At 45.4% G+C, this 21,045-nt stretch overlaps 2 protein-coding genes across 3 annotated transcripts; both read right to left on the bottom strand.

Moving 5' to 3' along the window:
- Positions 1-2,992: 2,992 nt before the first annotated feature.
- On the bottom strand, positions 2,993-10,271 carry LOC116247075 (protein TIFY 4B-like). 2 transcript variants are annotated; one of them, XR_004170789.2, is made up of 9 exons: positions 9,928-10,271; positions 9,565-9,743; positions 9,211-9,398; positions 4,795-4,879; positions 4,549-4,699; positions 4,330-4,387; positions 4,040-4,245; positions 3,520-3,882; positions 2,993-3,338 (listed from the first exon to the last, which is right to left on the bottom strand). XR_004170789.2 is itself a non-coding variant. In XM_031619028.2 (8 exons), the coding sequence occupies exons 1-8, from the start codon at positions 10,046-10,048 to the stop codon at positions 3,860-3,862; spliced, it is 1,011 nt and encodes a 336-aa protein (XP_031474888.1). In that variant the 5' UTR covers positions 10,049-10,271; the 3' UTR covers positions 3,433-3,859. The 2 variants fall into 2 exon arrangements, 1 of the variants encoding a protein (XP_031474888.1); XM_031619028.2 differs by lacking the exon at positions 2,993-3,338 and having other exon boundaries at positions 3,433-3,882.
- A 6,895-nt stretch (positions 10,272-17,166) lies between these two features.
- On the bottom strand, positions 17,167-20,726 carry LOC116248913 (hydroxycinnamoyltransferase-like). Its single transcript, XM_031621948.2, has 2 exons — positions 20,028-20,726; positions 17,167-18,503 (listed from the first exon to the last, which is right to left on the bottom strand). Exons 1-2 carry the CDS (start codon positions 20,532-20,534, stop codon positions 17,544-17,546), a joined length of 1,467 nt encoding a protein of 488 aa, XP_031477808.1. The 5' UTR covers positions 20,535-20,726; the 3' UTR covers positions 17,167-17,543.
- Between the last annotated feature and the right edge of the window lie 319 nt (positions 20,727-21,045).

The following is a 21,045-nucleotide window of genomic DNA, read 5'->3' as shown; positions in this document are numbered from 1 at the left end:
GCAAAGTTTGGGTCAGCCCAAGCGTGGCTTTGTTAAGCCTTGAACCGTTTTGATGCCCAGCCTTAGTCACCAGCACTGACTTAGTGAAATGTCTTCTTTCAAAAAGAAATTGTGATTGTATTTATTTTCATGGTGTACGATATTTAAAAATAGTCGGACTCATGTATACTTTTTTTCCTAAAAAAAAAGGTATAATAAGGTTCTGGCTGAGGTGGGTGTAGCCTTGTGTGTAAAGTGCCTATCCAGGCTCACATAGTTTATTTTGTTTAAATACAACTTTCTCTAATTTAGTTTGTTATTAGTTGGTATACCCTCAATAACAAATTTAAGGTTTTTTATAATATTGTCTCCCATCCACAAACTCTGAACAAGTATTCTTTCATTTTAGTTTGATTCATGAAACATTTGCATGCTGCTCTTAATACCAAATGATGTTAATAAAGTTGACGACTTGCGGTTTCGCAGGCGGATCTGCGTGTGCTTGAGGTGTAACGGACACCCCACTCGAGGTAGAGTGCCCTTGGAACACCGAGACACTCACTGTTCAGATGGACTTGAAGGCTCTACGAATCCCTTGAGCCTTAACTCAAGCAAGTCTTCTATGTTTGTAGTTGAAGCATCCACCTTTTGAGACACTCCATCCACCCCCATAGAAAACATCCCCGGATCTAGAAGTGGAAATTTCACAAAAAACTTTAATCAAATTCTAAACACGGAAACACGGGCCGCAAGCAAGAGATTAACTGAAATACCGGACCAAGATCAGTCAAAGTGGGATCGATCCATATCCATGTCCATATCCATATCCATATCCATATTGGGACAAACATGTGGATAAACTTGGCCAGAACGCAGTAAATGTTTCCGATGTAAACTAGATGGAATTTGTTACTCAACTTTGTTGCACAGAGTAGTTGTTTATTATCATCTTCGATTCATAGTCGTCTGGTACCCAACCTATGATGGGTCAGGCTTGGTCTCGTTATTTGACCTTCTAACTGACTCATTGGGTTGGCCTGACCCTAGTGGGGAATAGGAAGTCCAACTTGGCCTAATACATACATTCAAACCCACCAATCCATATTTTTTCTATTTTGCTTTCTCTCTCTCTCTCTCTCTCTCTCTCTCTCTCTCTCTCTCTCTCTCTCTTTTGAATATATATATATATATATAATGCTAGCAAACAATTCCTTTAAAAATTCTTGACTTGTTGCCAGTGTTTAGAAACTCTTGACATGTCGGCGAGCACTCCCTTGGAAACTCTTGATGCAAGATATTAGAAAATGAAATGTTAAGGTTTCAAATAAAGATTGACATCAAATTGGGTACCGACATACTTAAAGTTGATGGTCGAGCAAACCAGATAATTAAGTTAAGCAGGCCGAACTTAGGCTGCCAGCAAAGTCTTTGGGCCTACCAAAGCCCAACCTTGTTGAACCTGGGACCAGCCCAGCCTTGTTGAACCCGACTTGTCATTATCCTCATTGTCCGTCCTCCGGGCAGGATCCCTGATTGGAAGGGCTATCCATCAAGCCAGGAAGGGAAAAAAAGGCATCTGATTTTCTCCAGCTAGAGCTGATGCTATAAATGATTCCAGATTGGGCCAGTTTCGGGGTAACAGATACGACCAGATCCGCTCCTTAGATTTCTAGGCACAGGTCTTGTCCGATTAACTGGATTCTCGCAATCCCATCTTCGAAAAACTGCAAACACTTGCACAATATTACGGATTCGAATCTCTCCCGCATTCGATCAGAGATAATAAAGACTCAAGTGTCAGAGCAAAAACATTGAACCCAACACACAAGACGTCTTTGATTTTGGCAGAGACTGATTCTGGACTCACAGAGTCCGACCGAACCCATACAGCATGCTCCCAAACAAAGGTTTCAGGCCAAACTTTGTGGTAGCAGTTGAGAACTACGACGCTTCCCATTGTCATCTTCCCAAACACCAAAAGCCTGCAGAACATTCTGAATTTGGCAAAAAGGGAAAACATAGGCAGTTTGCTATTATGAGCAGTGGAGTCAACTAAATGAATCCCAAAATGTCGATCAAGCTTTGACAGGGTTGGGAGATATCCTGTCTAACCAAGGTGCATTGAAGTGCGTTTCCTGCTCTCTCTAACGGCGGATAAAACCGAAAGCGATTATAAAATGAACGGTGCCACCGAAAATGCCCAAAAGAGCAAAAATGATCAACTACCAAGTTCATTGTGGACGGATTCTATCACCTCGACTAGTTCTTATCCACCCATTTTCAGGCAGCGAACGTGTTGGTTTGTTTAGGAGGGACGGTCCAGATCAACAATCTGTGTTTCAATAGGTTCGGTTCCGTTCATTAGCTAAACAATCCCGGCCAGACCACAGTAGCCAATTTATAAGGAATTGATGCGGCACAATGTGTTTCAGCCGAAATGAGCCAATAACAAAATCAGACTAGGTAATGAAGTTCAAGATGATTGACTTGCAACATCACATGTTAACAACCTTTTCTTCTTTAATTTAGTGGCAAGAACTAGTACCCGCCAGTGTGGTAAGAATGTCAAACGTTACTAGGGCAACACTATGAGAAAAGTTCATACAAGAAAACTGCAGGGTTGAGATATGATCCGAAGCTTTCTTCACATCGATTGACATCACCTCCCACCAATTGTACATAAGTGGTCATCAATTATGTACACGAAACGCATACTTCATCAAGAATAACTTATTACGATCACCATGTCAAGGATTAAAGCCAAGGTTCTTAAATTTTTTTGTGCTATTCAACCCTTTTCAATAGACCCTTCACGCAATGCTGATGCTGTTTTTTCTCTCTCTCTCTTTTTAACGTTATCCTAAACTGCCTGTCAAAGAACACTGGTAGGGGACATTTTTGATGTATGAAAAGGCATTGAAAGTTGGATGTTTCAGGAACGAAATTGACTTTATCGAGCCAGAAAAATTAGGTACGATGGCCCATTACTCGTTGTTCCGTACAAAATATTTTAGAAACGCACTATGTTCGTGTTCTTCATCCACTTGAACCAAGGCCTGCTATTTAGGTCTGTGCCCCTATTTCTACGTGAAATAAGGTACCGACATTCAGGCCTGTGCTATTTCTATGTGATCCAAACAGGGCCGGGAACTTAACAACACTACGACAGTCACATTAGACAACTGTAGAACCCGGTTAGACAAAGCCGGCTGGAATCGCCACTTCCATTTCCGCAAGAGAATTGGTTCGGGATAGAGAAGGTTAGCAATGTTTGGACCTGTAGAAACAAGTCAGCTGGGCAGGACGCATTCACCGTTGCCGGGCCCAATTGCTGGAGACAACTTCACTGAAAAGGAAATCTGCGAAACCAAGTACATCGTCCAGATCTCGGTTATCAAGACTCAAGGCAGCTACGTCTCTCTGACCACCTACTGGCCCAATACCTACCAGGTCTGTGCTTTGGCAACTTCACTTGAAAAATGAAGAACAAGGAAACAGGAAGAGGGAAATGAACAAGGCAAAAAGAAGGGAAAAACTAACCAGTGAGGAGGAACGAAGTAAATACAGGGCATTGGGAGACGCTGTGCGTCACAAGTCGGAACTTAGAAAACAAACGGAAGAGGGGCCGCGTCCGTGATCCACATTCTGGACAGCCGAATCCCTTCACTCCCAGGGCGAGCAGGAACGGACAACCCCCTTTCTGCAGCGGGCTGGGGCCCCCAGTTCAGTCAAAAAAACAGGAGGAAAAACAGAAACGCTTTCGCGCTACCCGATAAGAGATGGTCTCCGAGGAAGAAGCCGTACACTCCTGAGGCGACGTCATACTGTTCCAACCGCGGGGATCCGCGCTATTAAGAACCCGAGGACACACGTGTCATGCCTACGTCGCGATCTCCTGAAACTCTACACCCGAAAAGGAAAAATGTCCCGATTATCAAAGTGCCAAAGACGAAGGTAAACGGTGGGTTGGCAGAAATGGAGAAAGAGGCCATGGAGAAATCGAGAAAGAGATAAAGTTTCCGAACGGGGAAGAGGGGAGGTCGGAGGAGAAGACCGATACCGTCGTCGTTATTGAGGTCGCCGGAGAGTACGGGCTTAAAGGACCAGCTTCGGCTGGGCGTTGAGGGCGGAACCGGGTTGGTGGGTGAGCATGTATCTTCTGTTCCGGATCTCGTATTCCTAGTGCAATCCCGAATTTGCTGAGTCAGATAGGACTCCAGTCCCGACGTCGACTTCGGCCGGCCACACCCGACCTTCAGCCGTCCCCTGGTGTTGGAAAAGCGATAGTGGAAAAATGAAACTGTTTCGTGCAGTAAACGAAGCTGGTCAGAGGTGGGGAGGAAGACGTACCGCTCCTTCCGCTTCTCCAAGAACCGCTGCACCGATTCCTTCCTCGTCTTGGGACCATCTGGAGAGAACAAGAGCGTCAAGCGAGGCGTCACAGGGAAATCAATTAAGGGACAATTTCGACTTTTACATCGTCCTAACAATAGGACACCGTCAAGGGGCCCACTTCTATAATCAGTGTAGAGTGGGAACGTACCATATCATTAGGGAGTGGGAACGTACCGGTGGGCGAGGAAGCGGAGGGCGGGGGAAGGGTCGTTGGAGGGGGCGAGGGCGGCCTGGTTCGCCTGGCGGGGAAGGCGGAGGTGTGGGGGCTCGCCGTCACGTGGGGCATGCAGTCGGGGCTGTCCGCGAACAGCATGACGAATCGGGCCTGAGGACAAGAAAGCCGCATCAAGATGAACCACTGGCATCCAGCGAGCGGGCAAAAGACGTACGAATAAAAGGCGAGGGAAGATGGGGACCGACCTTCTCTGTCGACACGTCGTCGTAGACGTTAACCATCCCACCATAGAAGATGGTCATCTGTGTCGCGCTCTCCTTAGTCGAGGACCTGCACATCCCAGAAGCACGGAATTCCTGTTAGGCGGAGGGGAGGAGAGAGAAGCAATTTAATTTGGTCTACCGAACCAGCGCAAATTTTATTAGAGTGGAGGGACCGGCTATGAGAATGCCCCATCGATCCTAACTAGTAGACAAACCAACACGATACTAAAATCATGAACACTCGGCTGGCAAATGGGCGAATATCTTAAGAAAGAGCCCACTGCAAGCTGCAGAGGAACCGACTGAAAACTGGCCTTCCCGCAGCACTGGAGAGAGACAACGACACAAAGTCATCTGGTGCTGCAAAAGAAGCACCATTAAGGACCATGCCTTATCCACCATCACGGTTGTTTCGTCGTCCAGAGGCATCCATCAGGAAGCAGACCGCCTTAAAGCCTTAGTGCCAGCCACTTAGCCGATCGGGGCTTAGTCTACTTGCAAACACAAACTCGTTCAGGAATATAACAAGGGAGACATGTTTGGGGTTTTGCAAACTTCAGTTGAATGGAGGGATCGATTGGCAAACATGATAGAAACCAAAAAGAAAGAAGCTGTTTTAGAAGTGATATAAACGGTTGAGAAATAGCAACTTCTTATGTACACCAATAATAGCAGAAAACTTGTCCCGCTTACTTTCATTGAAGACGGATTTGTCCTTTTTGGGGTTTGTCATCGCTCCCATTTTTCAGACATGCCTCGTCCAAACAAATATTCCTTTTTGAAAGACATTTTTGAAAGACATCACAAGCACATAAGAGATGAAAATGATTTATCTGAGGTTGGTTCCCCAGGAGCATGACGAAAGTGCAGGCGACTGAATGCAATTATGTCTAACAAATTGAAATAGCTTGTTTAATAACTTTCGGATCATCGGCTGTCCAGGATAGTCAATTATGCAGCCAAATAACGATGAAATAATCTACAAATTATTTTCCAGCTTCATTGAGACAGCGACATAAAGAAAAAGTGCAAACCGCCAATATATTGTACGTTATCAGCACTCTGTATAAGTGCGTGCATGTGTGTGTGTGTGTGTGTTTGTGCGCGCCTGTCTCCATTCCAAGGTCAATAGTCGCTTGTCCACCAAAATGTACATCTTAGTTGGACATGGTGAGAGGAAAACAAAACCACAAGGTGGCGTCTGATAGCACCACATTTAAGAACTGGGGCTGACTTCAGAGACGTGGATCTTAGATTCAAGGTTTTTAAGAACTGAGGTTTTAGAAAACGTCGTTCGTTAAAAACCGAGGTCATAAAAAACCTCATTTGTTTTCTCACAGTTTTACGATTTCTCTCAACCATGTTTCACAGTTTTACTATTTCTTTCAAACATGGCGGTCGATGATGGTTTTCGTTTTTTTTTTCCTCTCTTCTCTACCAAACAAGAACAAGAGAATAGCTGATGCCTCACGGTGAGTCATTCTTTCTCTCTCTCTCTCTCTCTTTGCCCTTATCCGGTGGCGGAGGGTATATCTCTATTTTGTTCAGCCCTCAGCCGATGGTAAAGCGTATTGTTTTTTTTTCTCTCTCTATTCTCTCCACCCGATAAGAAGGCCATGGCAGATTCCCACGGTGAGTCTTTCTCTCTCATTGTATCAAGTCCTCAGCCGATGGTGGAGGGTTTTGGTTTTTCAAGATAAATCCAAATGATAAATAAACTAAAAAATGAAAGTTAAAACTGTGAATTTCAACATGAAGTCCAGCCACGATCTGAGGCTACCAAACACGACCTAAAACATTCCAGCGGCTTTAAGATAAATCCAAATGATAAATAAACTAAAAAATGAAACTTAAAATGTTGACCAACATATATTATTAAATCTTTTCATTTACGGCACCGATGGATCAGAGAACGTTACTTAATTATCGTTTTTTAGCGAACGGATGGGTGCCACTTACACCCACCTTCCCATATAAATTATAATAAATCTGGCAGAGTTGCAAATAACACCACCAGGAAAAGAGAATTCAACAAAAGAAATGACCAAATCGGTAACTAACAATTCGCCAATAGGTTAGGTAGACACCAACTGAAATACAGAAGGACGGAAAATAATAATAGAGTTAGGTCGTGGCTTTAGCTAGCAATAGCTGATTTAAGATTACAAACTGGCCTCATCCAGGGCACACAACTTTTACCCATTATAATGTTGATAACAGTGAAGGCATTAATCTGACCTCCCACCATCTGACAATGAGTGGGAGGTACCTTTATGAGGCCTCTGACGCTCGCGTGCCGTGTGCTGCGTGCGTGAGAGGCCGGATGTGCGGAGGAACTCAGTTCGTATATATCAGCGTGCGTGGGTGTGTGCTTGCATCGAACTAGATCAAAATCTGAATTCCCAACTGACGAACCCGACTTTTATAATTTCTCATGCTTTTTGCTGAACTTAGTCCGATCCGTTTGCATCTATTGCACAACAACAAACATCCGGGCAACGTATAGTGCTTCGACGTCTTCAATAGGAAAGAGGGTCACCCTCCCGTGAGGGGTAAGCCAAGCGACCATTTCAAGGAAGCCACTGTTACCCGGCATTGGTTAGTGCAGTACACTGCCCTGGCCCCCGGTGCTGCAGAGGAATAAGCATTATTCTATGGACAACCTCCGAGCAGCGGAAGAAGAGCCTCCTTAAAGCTTCCAAAATAGGGTTCTAAGAATTTCAAGCTGCAGAAAATCGAAAGTTTAATACCCCCGACGGCCGCTTGCACAAACTGGTAACGGACACAGTGGTTCCTCTAAAGTCGTTTCTCATATTAAGCATAGCTGTAATATATCTAATATAAGAAAAGAGGAGCACATTTTATATCACAAAGAAGGGAAATGAGTAGGCCCAGTGAGGCAGTTTGGTAGGTCCGAACAGTGCCAGTGCGTCCCACAGGGTGAAGTCACCTGATATTGCAGGTCCATCCTTACTGAACTGTTGAACAAAGTCACTGGTCGATGCAAGTTGGCAAATAACTTGCTCCTTTCTGCACAAAAAGCGCAAGTACTCACAAAAGTGTTTTGGCCTTTTCTTTTTACAATGCGAGACCAGTTTGGAGGTGGAAGCTGTGACTATGCTGGGAATAATTTCCCGCAACTAGATCTCCTTCCTAGGAAAAAACTTCGGGGCGAAAGACTTTAAACTCTTGGTAACTTCGCGGGGCAAAACAGGACGCGGCTAGGTCCACAGGAGCTCTCTAAATGTGTTTTGAACACATCACACCTCGCAATAATAACCCGAGAATTAGAATGACATTTGAAGCAATCGTCCACCGATACAGTCGACCAGGTTTCCCGAGTTCTACAAATGGCAGATAAGAATTGGGCACACCATCTTCTTTCATATTTTTCCCACCACAAACAAGATCACTGATCTTGTTCTCACGAATCCTCAGTAAGACCTACTCGCAATCCTTTTCATGACCGTCTCACTCGTGAATAATAAAATAACAACTCGGGAAACATATAAGCTTCCCGGCGTCCTGCTAACGTCAGGGTGTTTTCCACATAGACATGCTTCTAAAGTTATCGCACTTTCTGCATTATATGGGCATGAAATTATGAGGCAGAACATGAGGATATCGAGGAAGTTCTCTATGTTTTGCAGAAGCAAACTTGGCAGACAGATTTGCAACGTTGCAATAATATACGACGATATCTAGATCCCCAAAATCTATCTGCTGGATGGCTCGAAGTCGTAGTGAGAAGGAAACCCACATTATTTCCCCGTTTCTCACCTATACTACACTAGCATTTTTCCAGAATGTTCGTTTCCCTGCTTCAGCTACAGGAACGGCTTTCCATCCATCTTTGCCAGTTATGACGCCCTTCCTATGCCGTTCATTTTCTCTTTTATCTACTTGAAACTAAGCTCGGGGTCAAATTTCAAATTGGGAACAAAGGAAACAGGAGATAAGCAGGCTGCGACTAGATTATGCAAGAAAGTCGTGAAACATTCTTCAACGTGAATGATTTAAAGTCCAACCCCTCGCACACAAGTGGAAGAACTCCGCATACTAGTAACCTTGTGCCATTTTCAGTGCAAGGTTCTCAAATTCCCTAGCCTTGCGCCAGCATAATCCCCTCTCGGCCAGAGACGGCAAACCGGCTCGGGTGGCCATAACAATGACCGGCCTTGAGCAGCCCTCCCGTCCGGCACCAGAAGGCGGTGTCGGTCTTTACGAGGCACAAAGGATACCAACGTCATAAGCAGAAAAGGTACAAGGGCAAAAAAAGATTTGGAAAAGAATTTGAGAATAAAAAAGCGCAAGAAAACGCCCAGTAACGAACCCCAACCTCGAATTTACTATTTAAAAAAAAAGGAGAAAAAGAGGGAGGATAACATGAAGGCTCACCTAGGGACATCGCCGGCAGGTTCCCACAATCCGATGCCATCGGCCGATCTGTCGCCTTGTAGATCAGCTACTCTGGGGCAAAACAACGGAAACAGTGGCGCCTGCTGCGTCGACGTTTCCGGCGCCACCGCCGGCGATTCCGAGTCCGTCTGTACGGGTGGTCTGTCGTCTCTGCCGGAACGCGAACCCTACAAATCGAACGACCGAAAAAGAAATCGACAAAAAGTAAGTCAAGGAAAAAAAAAAAAAAAAAAGAAGCGGCAGTAAGGAACGCGGCCTACTGCACGATCTGGATAGAGAACATTTGCCAGAGAAGATTCAGTAAAGGAAAGAATAAATAAGAGGAACACTCACCTCAGAAAGATTAGCTGCACCTTCTCCGGCACTATCCGGAGGGCATGGTCCGCCGGATGCGATCGACGGCGATTTCCGGCTGCCGGATTCCTGCTTCCCGGGCCACGTCTCGAAGAGGGATTTGAGAGAGAGCACCTGCTGAATCGCCTGAGACTTGTTCCAGGACGGCCGCCGCATTCCTTCACAACACAAAGAAAAGAGAACCACGACAATGAGAAGATGATCGTCGGAATCCCCTACGACGCAGCCATTCCCGTCTCCGGAAAAACAATAGAAAGAAAAAAAAGCGCGATCTACCGTTCTTCCTAACCAAAGCGCTAAAAGTGAGGCGAAAAACATAACAGGGGGAGGAAGGGCCGGAACCTTTCTCCTTGAGGTATCTGCGGCAATCTTCACGGGTGACCTGAGAGATGTCCTCCTCCGTCAGCTCCCTCAAGGGCTTGTCGAGCGGCGACCGGTATATTCCATCCGACGCCTTCATCATCGCGGCCCTTCTCCGACCGACTCCCCGGATTCCCCTTCTTTTCCCACACTTATACTTTGCTCTGTAAAACAAGAAAATGGAAATCCAAATTCCCCTCTCTCACTGCTCTCTCTCCCTGATTCTCCTCTTCGTCCTCTCCAGTCTTCCCGCTTCTCCCCTCACCCCTCTTCCTCCTCTCCCTCTCTTTCTCTGCTCCCGTTTTCCCGCTCGCGGGGGGCGAGCTCTGTTTTCTTACGGCGTCACACCCCGAGTCGACACGTCATATCTCCCCCCTTGCACGGTACAAAATGTCCGGAGAGGCCCCGCTTTCTTCCAACAGAAATGCTCCTACCCTTCCTTAATTTTTATAGGACGATTATGCCCTTAGTAGCGGTTTAGACGAATCGCGTCACAAGTAAAACAACTCGCATAAGCGCTTGCGGAGGTAAAGATGGTTCAAATTCCGGCATGTAAACAAGTTGGTACATGAAAACAATGCATTTTAAACTATATGGTTGTGCTTGATGCGTTAGGATCTTAAATCCATTTTGGATCTTCCGATCTAAGATCCAAGGTTTTTAAAATACGACCTGTTTCATGCCGTGTTTGCTTTGTTATTTGCTTTATCGGGTTTTTTTTTTTTTAATTTCATCGGTTTTTTATCTTTCTCTGTCTCAGTTTAGGCATCTGATCGGTGGGGGTGGTGACGGTCGTGGGTATCCGACGGCCAGACGACGGACGGGGTCGGGGCTCTGGTGATTCTTCTCCCTCTCCCTCTCTCTCTCTCTCTCTCCCTTTGTGAGCTCGAAATTTTTGCTGAAATCCTCGACATGGCCGAGGGTTTCGTTTCGGAAACCCTCACTAGGGTTTCGATACTGAAACCCTCGGCCGGTTTTGGAAAAAATCTGAAACCATCGGCCACTGCGGAGGGTTACTGGCCGAAAGTTTCGAAACCCTCGGCCATGGCGCGCCTCTTTCCGCAGAGATGAGATCATAGAAGAGGTTGGACCCCCTCCCTCCCTCCGACCTAAAATTCCTGATTTCAGATTTTTCGTGAATCTGAAAGCCACTGATGGATGTTAAAATCGATGTTTGTCAAAGCCGTAGGTCTCTCAAGTGGATCCGCGATCGGATCTAAGATCCACCATCAAGGCGTGATCGTCAATTGACAAAAAGTACAAGGACAGCAGCGTCGTTTCGCTCGCCTCTCAAGCGTCCCTCTCACCAGTAACGCAGGCAAAAGTAGAGTCCTACCGAATTTACGAAGCTGTCCTCCAAAAAAGGGTGTCAATGAGCTCGCGTTGTTTCTGGAGCCCAACGTGGGGTAGGGGAGGCCGGAGGGCGACGCCTGTTCGGTTTTTGGATCCGACCTGGATACGGTCCTGACCAGACCCAGATCTGGCCCGGCGGTGCAGTGGCCGGCAGGGGCTAGCCCTGACGGGGTAGACCCGTAGGGCTGACTCAGCTGGGCACGTTGAGTCAGTTCGAGCCCTGTTCAACTTGCTCCCGGACGTGGCTCAGACATGGTCCGGTCGCTTTCAAACAAGACCCGTGGTCCAATGGGCCTCGTGCACAGGTCCAGTACCCCGGTAGGCCCACTAGGGGATGGCGACGATGTGTCCGGGTCGTTGTCACACTGACACCGACAGGACGCGTCTCGAGTACCAAACTCGTTCATCATTTCTGGTTTTAGGGAATGCGGATAACGTCGTTGGACGTTGGTGTATGGCCTTGGAATCGAACAAGTTCCAACAAGTGCAATGTGCAAAAGCTTTAGGGCAATTTTCGGGTACAGACGAGTCTGTTTGCTTGAAAGCCAACCTCAGGTACTACTGCCTTTTCTATCTATTTTGTCTGATGTAGCCAAGAAATTTGGCTGCAAAGAAACAAACTTATTGCATTGGATTAATGTTTGCTTCGTTTCGCCCGTCATAGCAGCTTAACGGAGCTTTGTTTTCAAGCTGAGATCTTTCATTCACTAGGGTTCGTTTCAGCCTTTGAATTGAGAACAAGGACATTTCATTTGAGCCACTAAAATCGGGTCAAGACCACTACTTGGATTGTAAAGTCCAAGCTAAACTATTTGTAAACTGATTATAGCCAAGCCAATCCATGTATATTGATTCAACTATGGATCCCCACGTGAAAATACATACACGCACAAGAAGAAGAAATTCGATCAAAAGCTATGCCTCTGTGTCACTTTATGAATGATTGATACGCTTCTCGATGTCAAGGGGGACAACTGTCACGTGTAGAGACACTATACATTTATTTCCCCAGTCCAAACTCGCCTAGACACACGTGCAAAGCGGCAGAATCGGATAAGAACTAGGCTAAGTTGCCTCTACTCTCACTTTGTTTTCTTCTTCATTTTTTAATATCTTTCATACACATTCCCTCTCCGTGGATAGTCCTTAGACTTGTGTTTGATGACCTTGGTCGGATTTGCTGAGTAAATCTGTGGTTTATTAAACTACAGATTTAAGAACCCTAGATTTTGAGTTCCATGAGAATGTTCAAATCCATGGATTTCAGATCCACGCATGAACGTAGAGATGGGAGAAGGGAGAAATGGCTAAGGGAGTGCATCAAACAAGGGTTTTTAAACCTCAAATCCAAGCTTCTAAAATCTGTCCCGAATCTAAGATCCAAAACAATCAAACGCAACCTAAGACAAAAGGATTGCAGTAGTGTCTACATTAGAGTAACTGTTCCACCTTGATTATCAGCATTAGATCCAGATCTAAAACCCAACGACACAGATATATGGCAACCCTAACAATAGAAGTAATGCAGGCGATCAATATTCAAAAGGCACATGAGGATTTGAAGGTATCATTTGATGCTTTGATAAAGCTCGTATCCCATCCTCCCCTTTTCTCAAATTAGAGATGCACTGTGGGCTAGTTTGTCATTTCAAATCATGGGGATACCAACCTAGGGTCTCATCTATTCTATTTCCCAGAAAAAAGTTGTCGGGAACATTAAAAAATTAAAGACTTAAAAGGAGGGTTTCCAACCAAATATAGTAACCATAGTGGATAATGATGTTACATAAACCCTAGCATTCTTTACTTGAAACTTTGGGCCTAAAGATGAAAGGGGGTAGAGTTTCATGCACCAAGTGTAAGGTCACAAAATAAATAGTCAAAAAAATAGGTGCAGGCACTTAAAAGAGGTAAGGCTCCTAAAAAGCCTAGTGAATTAAAAGATGAGAAAGTTCCAGAGCACACTAGGAGTGGCATCAGAGTGAGAGAATCGGTAAGCATTTAAATCCGAGACGTAGATATAACTAGTTGAAGCTCTGTGAAAGATATCATCTGCAAAGAAAATCTTAAGTTTCAAACCGAATTTGCAATCAATCGAATATAATAGCACAAAGAAACTGAAACCTTCCTCTTACTGGGAATATTTATATAAAAGAAGCCACAAAAGAAGAACTTGTGTGCTGCTCACATGTCCAGATTGGGGTGTTGGACACAAGCGCTCAAGACCTAACAGCATAGGTGCACCTTTTAACTACACACCCCACACTTTAATTAGTAAGATAATGTCAAAGCGTGTTCCTTACCTATATTTGTATTGTGGCGACTGGAGAGGTGCGTGTGGCTTGCGGTGGGCAAATTGCCCCACACAAGTTATTTTTTACACATGCGAAGTGGCCATAACCATTTGTTTAGCCATTTAATTATTTACACACTATCAGCCATTGATTTCTTGAAGGGTCTACTTCTCAATCAGGAATTTCTAGCTCTATTATTGGTTCTGGCGCTCTACATGCACGATAATTCGCGAAATAACACGGCAGGTTTGATTGTTCTGATATTTGTTAAAAATTGTAGAGTTTCAATTGGACCGGGCAGAAAATTCAGAGATTTTGTTCAATGCGCGAGTTAAAACTTACGGAGGCCAATCTAGAATTTCCCGGACCATGTCTTATTTAACTTTAAAACATATACAAACAGTGTCGCGGAACTAAAAATTTGTGGCTCCGCCACTCTGTCGAACCACTTCCCGGCACCGCCGGAAAAATTTTACGTGAAGCAAAAGATGCAAAGCGGCTACCATTTACAGCCATTCGTTCAAATATTCACTGTGTTGCTGTCAATGCATGCACCGCCGGTTGTGTAGTCCAAAAGTTGGGTAGGAGTGACGTGCTTAATTCAGCCGTCTATTCTTAGCTCCATAGGTTTATGCGTTGCAACTTCCCAATTAAAGAAAGGGAAAGCCACAGAGATGCTTGCTACTTTAGCATTCAATTGTAAACAAAGATGATGCCTATATGAGAAAGTATTAAAAGAAAAAGGTGATTCTGGTTGAAAAAGGGGTCGAAGCAATCTCCGGGAATCCGCCAAGCTAACCGCAACATAACTTAGTGAACGCACTGTACTTGATGAGATATTTATTTACCACAGAAAAAGATGAGATAATTACAGAGGCCATGTAAACTCATTTATACGGCAGAAAGTTGGGGTGAAGACCCTTTACCATTATGGTAAGATTTCTATCTTGTGGTGCTATCTGTTGGATGCTCAAAATTAAAAATTGCTTGTTAAAAACAAGTTACTCGAAGAGCATCCATGATGGTTTAGAGTATTTTTAGTGATAAATTTTTCATTTTTTTAAATTAAACTCTTTTCTTCTTATATATATATAAGAAAATAACTTTGGTGGGTGGGCAATGAGAGGGAATAGATAGGTACAGTGAGGTAGACGGTCAGGTAGCATGTGGTTAGGGAGTAGATAGGTAGAGTCAGATGGATGGACGGCGGTGGGACCGTGTTTGTCCCCCTTCCCAAATCATTTTATGCGGATTCGAAAGCACATTTGAGATATTGTCTCCTTACAAATGTCGCCTCAGTCCGGAGAAGCCTATATGTTCCGGCCCTAACACGCGTCTGCTTGTCTGCGTTTCAAAATGACTGGAATGCCCCCTGCTTTCCAAGGACATTTAGAACTCTTATGATATTACAGTTTTTTTTTTTTTTTTTTTTTTAAGAACATATGTGCACAAAATTTATGTGTTGTACATTTAGAAGTTAGGATTATGAATATTTTTTTGGAACGCCCTTTTTCTGCATCTTCTTATTTGCATCCTTGTTTTCACCGCCGTATATTTGTGCAGCTAGTAGCCCTTCCGTCATTCAAACGAAATCTTCTAGTCCATCTCACATCAACTTACTTGAGCAAAAAAAGTATGTCTATGCTCAAGCAGCTAGAAGTATAAATTTCAAACTTGAAGGGGCACTCATATGTAAAAAATTAAAAATTAATGAGGTTTCTATATATAAATAATGTAAAGTTAGTGGTCTTGTGTGGGCAATTGCCCACTCCAGCCACAACATGGCTCCGCCACTAGGCTGAAAGCAAATTAAGGGCCCAATGCCACGACCGAGAATAGGGAGAGTCTAAATTACGGCCATCACTTTGATAGCTAGCTAGCTCAGGGATGACGCTCTGCTCACTGCCATTGACAAGCGAAGATTATGTCATGTGACACAACTTGCAGTGGCGGAGGTAGAAATTTCTTGGAAAGGGGGCGGACAGTTGCCCACATGGACCCACACCACACGGCCATGAGAACAGCTCCTGCAGCCAAGAGTAAAATGGGTTCCGCTCAAAACCCAACAGCAATGTTGCAATAGCATATATGATTCACCCTTGGTTGCTGAATTCCCTACACAAAGAGCTCTCTGCGACTGTCGCCCATGCTTACATGGCTGTTGTGGTATAACATTCCAATGCTCCTCCTGCTTATCAAATATAACGCAAGGCAATATATTGAAAGCAACATGAAACTTTCATTATAGCTTACGATCTAAAACTGAAGGGTTTATGGGACAAGCCTTCATTTTTGCATAACCCTTCGCATTGTTCGTATAGGGCAATGAGGGCCCATTGAGACCTCTAATAAGGTCCTTCTCCAGGAAAGTCCCTCGAGAAACAATGGCTTATGCATCAATATGGAAGCTATGCCCAATGGCCGCGCCTTTGCTTTTGTCGTCCTTCTAATTCTGAGTGGCACACCTTGTTTGATTCTCGTGATATCGATTCTTATAAATCGTTCGATGCGTGTGATATTTGCTTTCTTGTCATACAAACTCGACTTCCTCATGGCAATGTCTCTACTTCCACACCTGATACAGTTTGTTTTGATGCTTGGGGAGGATGTAGAACTCCTTCATAGTCTACCACACATATATTTCTTATTGGTAGTGTGATAAAAATTTTCTTCATTAACTTGGATCAATCCTATAGTCACAAGAAGAGAAGAGAAGTTTTTAGGATTTTCAAAAATTTTATTGCTCTCATTGAAAACATGCTAGCATTGGGTATTTCACATTTCAAGCTAAGTCACTTGGGTACTTTTGTGAAGCCTCTGTACCCATGTCCCACTTATGTACCTAAAGTGGGTACTTGAACATATAGGTAGTTTTTGGATCAAAACTGATCCAAACTATTTAATTTTACTTGATTTTAGTTTGTTTCTAACTCAGTTTTTTTTAATGAGTGCAATTATTCATTAACATGCAATATTTTCATTTATATCACTTGTTTATTTAAATGCTGCTTTCATTTATACATACACTAGAGTACCCCTGTACACATATTTCCTAGAGTTGGTGTGTCCATACCTGCATTTCAGTACTCTTACCCATACCTATACCCATACCCATGTGACTTAAGACTTCTAGCTATCAGTGTTGCAGCATGTACAGTAATTGTTACGAAACATTGTTGACAGACCAAATTTTTGTTAAGACGGGAGGTATCGGGCAGAAATTTAACAGTTTAATCAGACATAGGGCTCTTTAGGTTGTTGTTCAATATGAAAATATGAAGTCCAACTCTCAGACCAGGCAAATGGAGCAATCTTTTCTTGACATGTCTTGTTATTTAGAATGGATACATGCTTGAAAATGATCAAATTTAGCGCATAGAAGTTGGCAATTAGTCATATATTTACATTCCGGGAATTCTAACGAGGTAGATGCAGTTCAGGTCGGAATGTCACCTCACTTAGAAGTTAGAACTCAGTTCAGATGCATTGCGTTCCAATGCTTTTCCGAATCCACACAACACAAGGAGAAATACAAGAACAGCAAAGATAAAGGGTTAAGAGATCTACCAAGATCTGAACTGGAAGGCAGATTTGTTCCAACTCCAAACACACAACAAACTGGTTCTGAGCCACCAACAAATTGAACATGACAAAACTACCCAATGAAAGAAGATAAAGGGCAAAGGAAGTAAACTCAATGGCTTCCCTATTTGGGAATACATGAAGGACAATTTGGTCATATGAAATCTAATCCAAAGTCGACGCTAGAACCCGTTATGCTTGAGAAGTTACCTCTTCCAAAGAAATCAGGATCTCGTCCGTAGACGAAGCCCTTCACCAAACGAAGAGAAGAAAGGAAAGTACGTTACGATATTATGATTTCGTATTCGTCTGGACCTGCATCCCAAATGGGATCCTCGCCGCGAACAAGATGAAACACGACTTCGTGCTTCATTTGGATTGCCCGCCAAACAAGATCTTGGGCTCATATTTCGCGATCTCCGGGTCCGCTCTGACGCGCCGCGCCACCTCCTCCGGCAGGGTTGCGATTACAGTCCGGCTGAGTCCCTCTTCTGGTGATGGCATCACCAGCACTACTCCTTCTCCCTCCGGCGGAATCACGTGGCACGAAACGTGCGACGGCCGCCTTCCCTCCACGAACGACGCACCGTACGCCATCACGCCCTCTAGGTTGGCGCACGTGAGGGCCGGGCCATACATCCGGATCGGCGGCAGGAACTTCCCCCCGCTGCCGGCGTCGCTTCCCTCCTCGGGCTCCCTCCTTTCCTCCCACCAGTCGATCACCGATCGGACGTCCTCCTCCGTGCGACACGCATCTGCCCGGATCGCACGTGCGGCGACGGCGATGCCTCCATCTCCGGCGAGCTCCTCCGCCCCTGCTTGCACGTGGGAGAAGTGGATGGCATTCCCGAAGAACCCGTGTGGGAGGGGGGCGTGCATCGCCTTGCGGAATTCGGTGAGCAGGTTGAGGTCTCGCAGGTGCGAGGCCGCCGGCGTTGCACGCGCGCACGCCGACCACATGAGCCCGGCGAGCACCTCGAAGGGCGTGGCGTCGGGGAGAGACTCGGATATTTCCGATACAACCCGACGTACCGATACATCGGAGAAACGGAAGGTGATGGTGTTGAAGCGGAGGGAGTTATCCGGGTCGGCAGGGGGCGGAGGAGGGAGGGCGGCCTTGGAGCGGTAGTACTCCACCGAAGCGGTGGCGGTGTTGGGGGACTTGCGGAGGCGGAGGCCGTGGGAGTGGAAGAATGGCGGGTTGGCAATGCCGGACTTGCGGTGGACGTCTCCCCATGCTTTGACGAGGAGGGCGGCGCAGTGGGGGTCGGCGTGCATGTGGGGGCAGCTCAAGCCGATGGAGAAGCCGCCGTCTCGGAATTCAGTCAACTGCAATGAACAGAAACAAAACATTTCAGGTGAGGAAGAAAATAGGAAGCCTTTACTTACATCACCAAATTCCAAGTGAATTAGAGCAAGGGAAACAAGTGATTTGAGGTGATCACCACCACTGTTGAAGATCACATGGTTGTGGTTCTTCCTGTTTATGATCACTGTAGTGTAAGGAACAAAATCTTTTAATGGAATCACTTCTGGACCCCATCCACTTCCGGTGATTCAAGATTCAATCTGTGACCCGTTGGCCTGGCTTCTATTAAATTTTAAGTATTGAAAAGAACAGTCACAAACTTCTATGAACTCCTGCCCCTGGAAAACAACAATGGCGACTGACTACTACGTAATTTTGTCGTTTCCGCATCGCCTCTGCCAAGTAGCTGAATGGATCGACCAAGGGTAATGTGATGAAACTTCAAGCTCAACTTGTTTCAAGCAAAGCTGCACCAACTTCATCAAGAAATCAAGTGAGCTCGGTGTGAGCTTGAACCCTTGTTCACAATGATGTCGCGTTCCAGGAGCTCACTTGGAAACCCAGATTGAGTTGACATCCAGAACTAGAGTCTCATACCAAATTGTACATTTTTTTGGCTGCTAAGCTCGAGTTACGCAGACCATGATCACTACCAGGCGTGTCAAAGAGTCTCTGGTATTTGAGCTCTTGATCGCAGCAACTTTAAGGTCTTAACCCTTCGAAGGGGACGAAAATCTTACTTAGAACTCGTTATAAAACTTTCAGTAATCAAATGCTTAAAGTTGCGTTGCAGGAGGATGCCAAAACTAAAGCAAACTGCAGTCAGGCCGCAAACTGCTACTTGAGTTTGAAGGACTTGAGACCAAGCACCGGTGACCTATGGCTTTTAAGAAAACCTTTCCCTTTCCCTACCTTCCTTGTATTATTAGTCTCAAAGAAATGAAAATCTTAACAAATTCAAGTTTAAGGAGGAAATATGAATGATTAACACATAAAAATTAATTTGTTATTAGCAATAAAATAAGAATGGAATCCGCCGATTTCATTATATAGGGCGAAAGGAAACCAGCGACTTCTAACCTTACTTAAAGGCAAGCATCGTTGAGGGACGACTGGGAGTCGGAGAGGTAGGAGGGTAAGATCTTTAAAGCACAAGCCAATGTCCCGTCGGCCGGTGGGAGGGTAAGATATTTAAAGCACAAACCAATTTCCCGTCGGCCGGTGGGCGGTAAGATATTTAAAGCACAAACCAATGTCCCGTCGGCCGGTGGGAGGGTAAAATATTTAAAGCACAAACCAATGTCCCGTCGGCCGGTGGGAGGGTAAGATCTTTAAAACACAAGCCAACGCAGCAGTTCATTGACCGCTAGCGGCTGCACCAGCTAAACGAAGAAGACATTCGCTTAACATCGACGGCCAGCGTTTTTTTCTGTCAACCCTTTAATGACCTGAGACACGAAACCTTTATCCCCACATGCAAAGGAGTCCGTTCGATGGAAAGAATAGACGGTGAGGATGAGAGGGAGGGAGGGAGAGAGTGGGACCTGAACGTAAAACGGGGACCAGAAGGTGGGGTCGTCGGGCATCTTCTCCCATTGGGCGAGGCTGAGTTCCGCCTCCGGGTCGGCGGCCTCGAGCCACTCGGCGACGGTGGCGCCGGGGACGGCGGCCTCGACGGTGCGAACGCCGGCGTCGTTGCACTTGACCTCCCAATTGCCGTCGGCGTCGCGGTTGAGTCGGCCGGTGACGGGGGGGAAGAAGGCAAGGGCCTCGGAGAGCGACTCCTCGAGGGGGACGACGACGGGGCCGCCCCTGCCGCTGCTGTGGTTGTTGCTCATTCCCGCTAAGCGTCGTGGCTGTTGCTCCTTCACGGGGAGAGGATGGTCGTAGTAGAAGATGAGGCGGAGGGAGTAGAGCCCCATCATGTGGTCGATCACGGAGAGAGGGTACACCTTTCCCTGCCGGCATGGCTGCCCCGACACCACCGTCTTCTTCGCCTTCAACTGAACTCGACTCATTAACCCCTCTTCCTGATCCGCCTGTGGCGACATCTCTTCTCGCTTCCTCTCCTTCCTATCTGTCTTCTCGTTGCTTCTTTTCCTCTGAACCGTTCAATCGATATTCCGACCTTCCACTCTTCTGTTTCCTCTCTCTGTCCGAGAGAGAGAGAGAGAGAGAGCTATGGAGGATCTCACAGGGGCCATGGAGAAATGGGTCTCCGCCTTTTAAAGCATTCCTAATCCACTTTTCTTCTTCTGTATCTGGTTCTTAGGATTAGCAAGGGTTGACCACCATTAATAGGACTTCATAAAATAAAGTGAAGGTCTTGTCGTTTTGCAGATTATATTGCAAAAGCTGTGTTTGGCTGGAAATCCAATATACAATTGTGATTTGTATTCTTTTCAAATCATTCTTATAAAAATAACCATATTAGTGTGATTTTTATATCCAGACTTAAAAGGAATCGGTACCATATTAAATCGTCATATCATGTGGGAAACGAGATAAAAATATTTTCTTTCATGGGGAAATTATTCCGCTCGAGAAACGAAGCATGCTTTT

Source organism: Nymphaea colorata, chromosome 2, assembly GCF_008831285.2.
Source record: "Nymphaea colorata isolate Beijing-Zhang1983 chromosome 2, ASM883128v2, whole genome shotgun sequence".
In the NCBI taxonomy this organism is placed as follows: Eukaryota; Viridiplantae; Streptophyta; class Magnoliopsida; order Nymphaeales; family Nymphaeaceae; genus Nymphaea; species Nymphaea colorata.
Note: the sequence above shows the minus strand (reverse complement) of the source record. Positions and strands in the feature narration are given on the sequence as shown.

What these genes read in the sequence shown, in the direction of transcription:
- LOC116247075 (XM_031619028.2), bottom strand. Translation starts at nt 10,048, where the DNA reads ATGATGAAGGCGTCGGATGGAATATACCGGTCGCCGCTCGACAAGCCC. An exon ending in GTGCAGCTAATCTTTCTGAG is followed by an intron (nt 9,399 to 9,564) that starts GTGAGTGTTCCT and finishes TTCGATTTGTAG; the next exon opens with GGTTCGCGTTCCGGCAGAGA. An exon ending in CTCCGCTTCCTCGCCCACCG is followed by an intron (nt 4,388 to 4,548) that starts GTACGTTCCCAC and finishes TGTTCTCTCCAG; the next exon opens with ATGGTCCCAAGACGAGGAAG.
- LOC116248913 (XM_031621948.2), bottom strand. Translation starts at nt 20,534, where the DNA reads ATGTCGCCACAGGCGGATCAGGAAGAGGGGTTAATGAGTCGAGTTCAG. An exon ending in GGTCCCCGTTTTACGTTCAG is followed by an intron (nt 18,504 to 20,027) that starts GTCCCACTCTCT and finishes TGTTCATTGCAG; the next exon opens with TTGACTGAATTCCGAGACGG.